This window comes from Echinops telfairi, unplaced genomic scaffold (assembly GCF_000313985.2).
Source record: "Echinops telfairi isolate 266 unplaced genomic scaffold, ASM31398v2 ScPeMD7_7458;HRSCAF=8496, whole genome shotgun sequence".
Lineage (NCBI taxonomy): Eukaryota > Metazoa > Chordata > Mammalia > Afrosoricida > Tenrecidae > Echinops > Echinops telfairi.
In genome coordinates this window covers 24,722,740-24,733,727 of record NW_022111358.1, presented here as the reverse complement: position 1 = coordinate 24,733,727, position 10,988 = coordinate 24,722,740, and the positions used below count along the sequence as shown (strand labels likewise).

The following is a 10,988-nucleotide window of genomic DNA, read 5'->3' as shown; positions in this document are numbered from 1 at the left end:
TGCCCTTTGCCTCCTAGCTCTTTCCTCTATTTCCTTTGACATTCCTCTTGTCCCACTATCATGCTCAGCCCGTAATTTGGGGTTTCAGTAATTCCTCTTGTTCCATTACCCTTAATCACACCCTACCAGACCTCCTACACCTTCCTCATCACTGATTTAGATCATTTGTTGTTCCCTTGTCCCTCGGTTTGTTAACACCACTTCCTTTCCCCCTACTTCCCCCTCTCCCATGGAACCACTGGTTCCATTGTTTTATCTTCCAGATTGTTCATCCAGCCTATCTTATTTAGACAGGCATGTGGAGATAATAACATGCACAAAAACAAGGCAGAGCAAAACCAAGCAACAAAAGAAAACAAAATAATCACAACAAAAAGCCAATGACAAAAGAACAAGAACAACAACAAAGAAAATACTGTAGTTAGTTCAAGGACTGTTTGTTGGCCTTTAGGAGTCTGATGGGGTGCCAAGCCCTGGCCCCAAAGTCTATATTTGGTATTCCCTGGGGACTTGGTTGCTCTGTTCCCCTTGCTGTTCTGCTTCAGGCCCTTAGTGTTTTGCCCCTGTGTGGTGGGATCAGAGTGGGCGGAATTCCCACACTGTGTCTCCAGTATTGTCCTCTATAGGGCTGTGGGTCAGTGAGGGCTGTCGTGTCTCAAAGTGGGGCTGGCCATATGGTCTTCTCTGTGGATTGGCTGCTATGAGTGGGAATCTCATCCTCAAGGCTTGGTGGGCTATTTCTGAACTCTTGGTGTTAACCTGGATTTCTATTTGCTGTTTTTGAATGGTTTATAATTTTTCATTTATTTTGTCGGTTTGTTTGTGTGGTGCTTTCTTGAGTTCTTTTAAAGTTTTTTCTTTGTTTTTCTTACTTTTGTTGATCTTTCTCTCAATCCTTTGGAGGAGTCTAAATACTATTCTTTTGAATTCCTTATCAGGTACTTCCAATGCCTTTGATTTTTGAGAAAGGTCTTCTGGTTCTGAAGCCTCTGGGTATTTGAGTCTCTTTGTTTCATTTATTTGTGTGAACTGAAATTGTCTGTTGACCCCAAGGTTATGGAGTTATTGTATTTAATGGATTTTTTTATGTTGGTGAGACATGTCACTCACTAGCTCCTGGAGAATGTAATAGACAATGAAAATCTATGCACAGTTCTCTGTTTGCTGTTCATATAGCACAGCTAAGAATGCTTATTTGGTGATTTCTATTATCTATCAACAATAAGATGGCACTGATGTGGGTAGTAGCTCTCACCCAGTAGGTGTGGCTATAGGAGATTGGATGTGGCTGGGTCAGGTGGGTATCATTTCTGTCTCTAGTCAGTTGGAATATAAAAACAAAACAAAAAACAACAGCAGAAAAAAATGAAATCATTAAGAATAAATAAATAAACAAGCAGAGGAAAGCAGGCAAGTAACAGCAAAAATAATATTAATAACTAAAAAGAAAAAAGGAAAGGAAAAAAGGGAAAGGTAGGGGAAAGGAAAAAGGAGAAAGTACGATAAGCAAAACTAGGGAGGGGGAAACAGAAAAGAGAACAATAAAGGAAAAAACTCAGAAATAAGCAGAGAAGGGAGAAGAAGAAAAGAGAAACAGAAGGAGAAAAGGAAAATAAAAGAAGGGAACTAAAGGATGAAAAACAAGGGGAGGAAAAGAAAATAAAGGAAGGAAAAAACGGAGGCAGGGGCAGGACCCAGAGAGGAGGAAATTGTGGAGGGAGGGCTAAGCTATCTGATATGGATCAGCACTGTCTGCTAGCCAAGGAGCTCATGGGATAGCAGGTAGAGGGTGAGGGGATAGAAGATTTATCTTAGATGTATTTCCTACTGGTGTATCTGTTAGCTGATCTAGAAGACATTAATGCAAGCTCAAATGGTAGCTGAGCTCCAGCCTAGTGGTCAAGTGGGACTAGGGTGGTGGTTTGGGAAGGAATTATTGCCCACCCAGGATGACTGGTGACAGACAGGCTGCTTGTCTGGCACTGCACTATCTGCTGTTCTGATGGAGTAGAACTCCTGCATCCACATCTGATCCCCAAGGCCATAGCTCAGTCCTTAGACAGCGCACAGTCTGTGAGGGCAGGGTATGGTCAGCCACTGAATGAATGAGGTTGTAGGCTGGCCACTGCTTTGCTTACCAAGAAGGTGTGAGGTACACGAGAATATCCTGTCTTTCAAATCATTGGCCACTAGTGTCAGTGCTTGTGTTGGTCCTGAGAAAAAGAGCTGATTTGGGCAGAGCTACATCAAGCCTGCTGATGCTTCACCCTCTGGTTCCTCTTTGGATGCTTTTGTTCAGCTGTTTCTTTCTAGTTGAAATTCAGTTCACTTCTCACTCCTTCCCTCTAACGCTTAGGATTCCAGGATTAGCATCCATATTTGTTGCACCTGGTCTCTTGTGTCTTTGTTATAGAGATCTGTGTAGCGTGCCTGCTTAGTCCACCATTGTGCCGGCAGTTCTACAGGTATCCTGAGCATGTCTAATCCTGAATTGTAACCTGTTAACTTCCCTAATAGACTCCATAATAGGGAGTACTGTATTGTCTGTGAGTTCTGTGTGGCCATTGCCATGAATTATAGAACCCGGCAGAGAAATAGAGTGCCATGGGAGGATAGTTGGTGTCAGAGTGGGTAAAGGAGGGAAGAGGTGGGGGCATGTCTGACCTCTGCCTTGTAGGAATCGGCTTTGGACTGGCATTGAGGTTGATTCTTTTCCCCCCTGGTGAAGTCAAAGGAAGTCAGATGTCACCGCTATGCCATCGGTAAGGTATACTTTTATTGGCAGAGTCACATAACAATGGGCACAGATACAAGGAAAAATAGATATTGGGAACACATACTTAGTATGTTTATTATGTGGTATGTTTATTAGCAGTGAAGCGCAAGAAATGATCTAACTTTGGAACTGTGGGAGAGACGGTTGAGAAAGATGAAAGTTGAAATGTGTGCATGAGACTTAGCAACATGAAGGGTATCAGTGACCTTAGCAAAAGTAATTTTTGTGACCAGTAGAGTATAATCCATATTGTTAAGCTTGAGACTTGGGTGGGAATGTTGGCAATGAGGACAGGCAGCTTTGAGGAGAAGGGAGAAGAGAGAGCAGTAGCCAAAGACGACACTTGGAGTTTCCTTGTTTTAGTAAGAAGTATGTTGGAGCGTTGTCTGCCGGGGTCCAGTAGAGAAGGACATGTTGAAGATGCAGGAGAGAGAGGGAATGATTAATCAATAGCATGAAGCTGGAGGAGGGGCCAGGGGGAGACCCAGAGAACAGATAAGAATGACACCAGCAGGAATCCTGGGGATCTAGGCATGGGGCTGCTAATCACAAGTTTAGTGGTTCAAACCCACCCCCTGCTCTGTGGGCCACCAGGCTGTCTGCTCCCACCAAGGTGTACAGTCTTGGAAGACCAATATGAGTCCGAATCAACTCGATGGCAGTGGGTTTCATTTTGGTTATAGGGAGGAGGAGGGACCCCACCTGGCCACTATTCTCGAATTGTCATGGATTTAGAAGAGACATCAGCTATCTTTTCCACAGTCCCTGTGGTTATGCTCTGGTGAGTTCGGTGACTTTGGATTATTAGGTCAACGCTTGAAACCAACCAGCCAACGAACCCAAAGCCAAACCCACTGCCACCGAGTCGATTCCAACTCACCGCTCTATATAGAGGATTTCCGAGGCTGTCAATCTACCAGCGGCAGCTCCCCGGGAGAAAGACTGGGCTTTCGACGCTCATCAACAGTAACGTCGCAGAAACCCACCGGTCGCTAGGAGTTGGCATCGACTCCATTGCAGGGAGTTTGGTGTTTGGTTTGGAAATCTTGACCAGAGCCAGTAGCCTCCACTTTCTCTTGCCGAGGGGCTCGTGGGCAGGACCGTCCTCCTCGGGGTTCGCAGCACGCTGTTTAGGACCTCACGCGCCAGCAGGGCTCAGGAACGCTGGAAAAGCCTTACAAATGCTAATACCATAGGGAACCCCTCCGGCACTAGCCAGAGAGCTGCAACCCGGTTAGGTTCCCCGATCTGTCCGTCGTCTCCTCCGCCCGACACCGTCCCCGTGGGTCCCGGGGTAGCAGGGGTCGAGTGTAGGGTCAATTGGAGTCAGTTCAGGAAGGGGCTGCGGTGATGGGCAGAGGAGAAGGTAGAGAGATTTGGTTTCTCTTTTTCTCTTTGACAGGGAGCGAGCAGCCCCTGCGGAGAAGAGGTGGGGGGTCGGGAACTGAGCGGACTGGCGGGCAGCCCCCCCTACCGCCCCCCACTGCCCCCACCACCCCCAGCGCAGGGCGGCGGGCGGCGGGAAGACGGTCTGCAGGCTGGACGCTGGACCAGACTCGGTGTCTGGGCCAGGTGACGGAGCGGCTCCTGGACCCAGACCTGGGCAAGGGACCCCTCTGGGGTGTGGCGGGAACGACGCTTGCCCCGGGCGTCCCCAGAGGTGGGGTGGGGTGGGGTGGGGCTCCCACGTGCAGTTTCTAATTTGCTTTTTCGGGCCCCATCGCCTGTAGCGTGGGAGATTTCCAGCAAGTTACAACTAAATCGCCACCAGCGCTGTTTCCTTTTGCGGCTTTGGCCACCCCCACCCCCCCCCCCGGGGCCAGCCTCTCCAAACCGGTCCCTTCGGGAAGTTAGGGGAACAGGCTGCAACGTCCCGGCTGGAGTCCTACCCCGCGGAAGGGAGGTCCCGGGCGGCCAGGGGCGTGTGGCGGGGCTCCGGGGGGGAGGGGGGCGAGGGAAGCGTCCCCCCCGGCCCCCCCCCCCCCAAGGGTCCGGGTCCCTCCCAGCCCTGCCACGGGCGAGCTGGGCCCTTCAGCTTCCTGCCTGAAAAGTGGGACCGACCACTGAACTCACCTCTTAAATGACCGGGAAACGACCCCCCAGGATGCTGTGCAGATAGATGGTGCCATAGCGTCGCATCCCTAGTCAGCAGGGGCCGTGGTGTTGAGGGTCACCTTCAGGAGTGCCTCTGGGCGTGGGCTGGTGGGGGGAGTGGCCAGGGCGGGACAGGCGCGCCCGACCTCCTCCACCTGGCCCGTCCCTGGAGAATTGGCTCCGGGACGGACGGGGGACAGGGCTGGACTCATGGCGGGGCCGCTGCCTGGCTGGACGTGCTCGGGCCTCTCCAGGTGGGCTGTGGTCGGGATGGCGGCGCGTGTGAGTGTGCTGTGAGCAGAAAGAGGCGGCATCTTCGGGTCCCCAGAGAGGGCAGGTGCCTGCCGAGACACCTGCTGGGGGGAGCGGAGGCAGGTCACTTCTAAATTAAATCCACACTGTCCCTGCGTGGGGGGCTGGGGGCGGCCGGGAGGATGGCGCCCGGAACACCTGCTGGTTCCGGATGGTTGCGTCGCCAGGAACACAGGTGTGTTCGCTGGCTAATTCAACGTGAAGTGGGCTCTGCGTGCCAGGATGATGCAGGGTGGACGCCCGTGGCGTGGGATTCAGCTTGCCAGGCTCAAGGCTTGGAAACCGGTGGCTGCCACCCCCCAGCACCTCTTTCTTGCGCCCCCGGAATGAGTGGTGCTCAGCTGGGCGCGGCTGGGCCCCTCGGGGATCGCCGGCTCTATGCTTTGTTTCCTTAAGAAAATAGACCAGAGCAGAGACTCAGCAAAGTTGGTTTTCAGGTTCCCACGTACGGTTTTAAGGGAGAGTGGACTCCGGTGTTAACGTGGGACAAATGGGCTGGTGGGTCTAATTGAATGCTTTATCAGCTATGAAGAAAGGCCAGAAACATATGTTGTGCTTTTTAAATGCCCAAAGCGCACCCTCTTTCCCTTTGTATTCCAAATTCTAGAGCAATGATTAAACATTGGTAAAAAATCATTTCAAGAAAACGCAAAAACATGCTGTGAGAGGACATTTTATGAGCACTCAAACGAGGCACAGGTTGTACAGAGGACGATGACAATCGTAAGGAAGGCAGTTCTTGCCTCCATTGCCAGCCAAGACCTTCATTCCAGCTTCCTCCTTTCAGCTGGTAATCCTTCTGAGGACTGCGGAACAGGAAGCTGGCAGTCCTGGCATCAATATTGACACGAGTTTAGACACCCTCCAAGAACAATACTGAAAGGAACACATTGGAGTTCATCTTCATTGGAGGCTAGTGATTAGGTTTTATGATTATTTGAGATATTATATTCCAAATATTGGACTCAAGGAATGATCGATGGTCTTATTATGTATCAGACCCTGTAATAGACCTAGGCAAACAGCTGTGTTGGCCTTCTGGAGCAGCGTCAATTCTGAGGATTTGACATTGCAGCTGTGTACATGTTGGAAGCTCTGTTTATTGGCTGTTCCAAAACCAGCTTAACACACACACATACCTTCTACCTTCATATGCTCCCAATACAAGTGATGGTCACCTCAAATGACATCTCAGTTTTACCAGATCAGAGAGAATGGATTTACAGGGGGGAAAAAAAGAATAGTGGTTAAGTAGAATTTGTACGTATACCTGGGAAGACTCTCAGGTGGAAGTGGTATTTTCCCAGCAACGATTAGTCAGATCCACCTTTCACTCCGTGAGGGTTAGGCTAGTAGCTGTGACTAGCAAGGGTTGCTCACCACGAAACAAAACAACTTGCTGCCTTCAAATGCATATTGACTCACAGTGACCCTATGTAGGACAGGGTAGAACTGCCCCCTGTCAATTTCTGAGATGACAACTGTTAATTCGAGTAGAAAGCCCTGTCTTTCTCCTGTGGAGGGACTGGTGGCTTCAAACTGCTGAACTTGTGGATCGTAGTACAATACATAACCACTATGCCACTGGGGCTCAGGAAGGGGGGCTATCTTCCTTCAATCTGTCTACGAGCTCAGCATCATCCTTGTGTGTCTGTTCACACAAACATTGCAGTAGTAAGTTCAGTCTTCTCCCATTACTTGGGAAGCGTTGCTGTCCTGCCTCAGCAAAGGGAGAGACCTAAGTAGACAGGCTTCGTGTGCCTAGAACATAGCCAGTCCCTCACTCTTTCGCCTAAAGCCACATAGAGCAGAAATTTGGCGAAATAAATTCCTACCAAAGAATTGGAGTTCTTCACCTCAACCCTTTGTGCACACAGTAGTATCAAGTCCCATCATTGCAGGACCACAAAAAGGCCCATAGAAACGAAAACACGAGGCATCCTCTTGTCTGAGTCTCTTAAGTTCAAGGGTATGCCCTATCCATTCCAGCCTGTCACAGATTAATTCTGTATAGCCTTGTCTCTCGTCCCTAACCTGTTACGTGGCTAGAAAGCTGACGTTTCTCTAAACCATCACGAACTAGTGCCATAGCCTTGCGTGGCAAATCTGCCCGACAGCTGACCTGAACTGAAACCTGCCTTCATAATTGCATTAATATTTTCAATTCTAACTCGTGGCTATGAGTCAGCACCTCACTCCTAATTTTCTTGTGTAATTTATGTTCAATCACGATCATAATTCCAGTTCTCTACCTCTCGAGTTTTAGCTGCTTAATTACGGAGTGAGGAAGAAAAGACAACTCCAACCACTTTTAAGCAATCAATATGAAGGCCCCCAAAAGAGTGGCAAAGAGGGACAATGCCAACATTCAGTGTTCATAGACCGTCTCCAGGCCTCTGAGAACAGCTGAAGGAAACCGCCTCTAGTGACCACCAACTACAAAGCAGGGACTAAGATCTGGTTCCACTTGGGTTTGGAGTTGATCAGAGTGAGGGGCAAGACTATGACCTGGGAAAAAGGGAAACCAGGTGGCCAAAAAGAATGAGACTGAATTCAGAACTTAGAACACACACACACACACACACACACACACACACACACACACTCTCTCTCTCTCTCTCTCCTCAGTGACGTGATCCAAAGTCCAGGTGGTTAAGCATGAATTTGTGTTATGCAAACAATTCTGCAGCCTTCCTGAAGCCGTGATAGCCATGATGCCTAGTTGGAGGTAGCAGGAGGAAGGTCCTGGACGAAGCAGCCTGTTGTTTGGCTTCACAAGGCTCTTTTGCTTTACCAGTCCTTTGTTCTTCGCTCATCTCTCCCCTGAAGCTAGATCCTGTGCCCTTTGGGAACTCTGGTTCCTGAATCCTTTTTAATCCAGGATGTTTCCTGGACAGCCTGAACAACCTGTCTGCCCTGTATTTCAGCGACCTGTCTGCCCTGTACTCCCGGAGCGATCGGTTTGCTTCTTGTACGTGCCCTTCCCCTCCAGGCCTCTAAGGATAAGCCAAGCCCACCGCAGCTGCTCTTGCTTCTCCCGATGCCCAGGGGCAGTTCCCAGGACCCCCACCTCTCCACTGAGGTGCCCCTGTTTTCCCAACACCGCTCCTCCTATTCTCTTAAACTCTAAGTTCAAACTCCTCCTGATGCTTCTAGGAGCTGTCCCAGAACCTGGACAGCTGCCTACACAGTAGCCTGGCCCACCCTCACCCCCATCCCATGTATCCTGGTGCTGCCAGTGGGGATGCCCCAGTCCCTCCTCCTGAACCAGCCTGTGGAGCTCATCCGGCAGTGCATCCTGGTTCTGACTGGTGGTCCCTACACCACCTTTATGTTCTAGCAATCCCAGATCCACCCAGCCTCCTCCTGAATGCTCAGATCTGCCTCACCTTGCTTCTCCTTGCTGCGCTGCTGTGCACCCAAGCTGACCCCCCTGATGTACGAGGGCTGCAGCATTGGTGCTGCACAGGACTGAGCCTGCTGTTCCTAGGCACAAGCAGCTGGGACCCAAGCCTGCCCAGCCCAGTGCAGCAGCTGGTTTTGAACACATTGCTCCTCGTCCGTACCAAATCATTGTGCTTTTGCCTCAGTCTTTAGTTTTAAAACACTGATTGAAAATAAATGACAATGCAAAGACAGTCAAACGTAGATTAATATTCTGAGTATGGGTCAAAATCTATACTTACTAAACAAAATATTACACCTGGAAATTTTCACTATTTTAAAATTTAAGATGCAACAAATCTGCTCCTCAAAGTGATTCGCACAGATGACAGACTTGAGGTAATTCAAGTTGGTTTCTTCATTTCAAAGAATCACGGCGCTATTGTTCACTTTCAGATCTACTGGGTAAATGGAGACTAGGGAATACCAAGGGTTGGAGGCACAAAGCACACTCTCTAATATCTGGTGCCATAGAGGATTGTGCACTGGGCTGCTAACAGAAAAGTACGGGTGAGCAGTTCAAAACCACCAGCCGCTCTGTGGGAGAAAGATGAGGCTTATGGTCTTGGAAACCCACAGAGGCTGTTCTACCTTGTCCTATAGGGTCGCTATGAATCAGAACCGATTTGATGGCAGTGAGCTTTTGAGATGGCATTCACAATAACAACAAATGGAGGGAAAATAGACGTCTGTTTGTTAGTCACCTCCTTGTCATTTTTTTATGATAGCAACACTTGAAGATAGAGATTTTAAAAATGTTATTATTAAAAATATGTTATACCACCAATATGAAGAGTACATTTTGATTTTTTTAACTTATTCATTGGGGTCACATGGCTAGCCCTACATTAGAAGGTCAGGCTGGACCTACGTTTAGGCTTACCACACTGCTTGCTTGGGCAGCAACAACCCCAACTGTTGGGCAACGGGAGGGGTGAAGGGGGCACCTGAGATGGACTTCCTCTGCAATAAAGTTCACAGTCCAGGAAATTCAGAGAGACACTCATATGTGTATGAGAAAGAGATGTATATACAAGAGCAATGGAATGATGAGAAAACATCCCAGCCCAGTCCAGATTAAGTCCACGAGTCTGATATTAGCCCACATATCCGATATTAATCAATAAAGTCATCTTCTGACTCACGAAACACATGCAATGACGCCGAGTGCAGGAAGATCACAGGCCAGTGGGTAGGAAGTCTTGTGGATCCAGTGGCGGTGTAAGCATCTCAGTGCTGGCAGGGGTCTCCACATGGCTTCTCTGCCAGCTCCATAGGTCTAGCATAGTTCCATGTGTCTTGTCAGCTGAGAGTCTCTCAGGAAGAGAGGGGGAGAGGGGAGAGAGAGAGAGAGAGAGAGGGAGAGAGAGAGAGAGACTCCCACCTCCAAGTAGGAAAATACAGGACTTCGCAGAATCCTCAGGAGAATACCATGCCCACACAGAGGCCTCATTGGCTGTATCCTGATTGACAGGCTAGACTGACCCCTACACTCTTAATCCTCAAATTGACACCAGATTATGTAACTACCATAGGACCCAACCCTGCTGCCTCTTGTAACTCTGACTCTCCCTTCTTTCCAATAACTTTTTCAGTTTGGCTCCCTCTCCGCTAAAGAGCAGCAACTTTAATGTGAGGCTGTCATGTGGAACCCTGGGGAGATCAGGGTAGGGATTTGGGGAGGTACCTTTAAAAGATAGAAGAGCCCTGGTGGTGTAGTTGTTCTGCATTGGGCTGCTAATAGAAAGGTCAGAAGCTCAAAGCCAGCTCTTCTGGAGGAAGATGTGTCTTGTTACTCCTGTAAAGAGTTACAGTCACCAAGCCCCGAGGATGATATTCCTGCTCAGAGCAGCCAAATACACAGAGAGGACCATAGGGCCGGGCCCGACCACAAGACACAACTTCCCTCACTGACCCATAGCACTACAAGGGACAACACTGGAGGCACAGTGCTGCGGGAATTGTGCCTGATCTGACCCCACCACACAGGGCAAAACGCTAAGGGTGTGCAACAGAGCAGCAAGTGGAGCAAAGCAATGAAGTCCCTGGGGAATACCAAAAATAGATATTTTTGGTGGGGGCCAGGACATGGCACCCCATCAAGCTTGACCGGAAAACACTCCTAAAGGTCAACAAACTGACCTAGAACTATTTATAGACTTTTCTTTTCTGTTGTTGTTGTTTTTGTTTTCTTTTGTAGCTTTGTTTTTTTCTCCCTTATTTTTCTGCTTTAAAAAAAAATCATTTTATTAGGGGCTCATACAACTCTCATCACAATCCACACATACATCAATTGTGTAAAGCGCATTTGTACATTCATTGCCCTCATCATTCTCAAAACATTTCCTCTCCACTCAAGGCC

The 10,988-nt window shown here is 48.8% G+C and overlaps 1 protein-coding gene and 1 pseudogene across 1 annotated transcript in view; both read left to right on the top strand.

Annotated features, from left to right (window-relative positions):
* Positions 1–4,843, top strand: part of LOC101663939 — a 45,597-nt pseudogene extending 40,754 nt beyond the window's left edge.
* Positions 4,844–5,304: 461 nt separating this feature from the next.
* Positions 5,305–10,988, top strand: part of B4GALNT2 (beta-1,4-N-acetyl-galactosaminyltransferase 2) — a 73,538-nt gene continuing 67,854 nt past the window's right edge. The window contains exons 1-2 of the mRNA XM_045299316.1: positions 5,305–5,326; positions 8,064–8,153. Of these exons, the coding sequence (XP_045155251.1) occupies positions 5,305–5,326; positions 8,064–8,153 (112 nt within the window). The remainder of the gene's footprint in view (positions 5,327–8,063; positions 8,154–10,988) is intronic.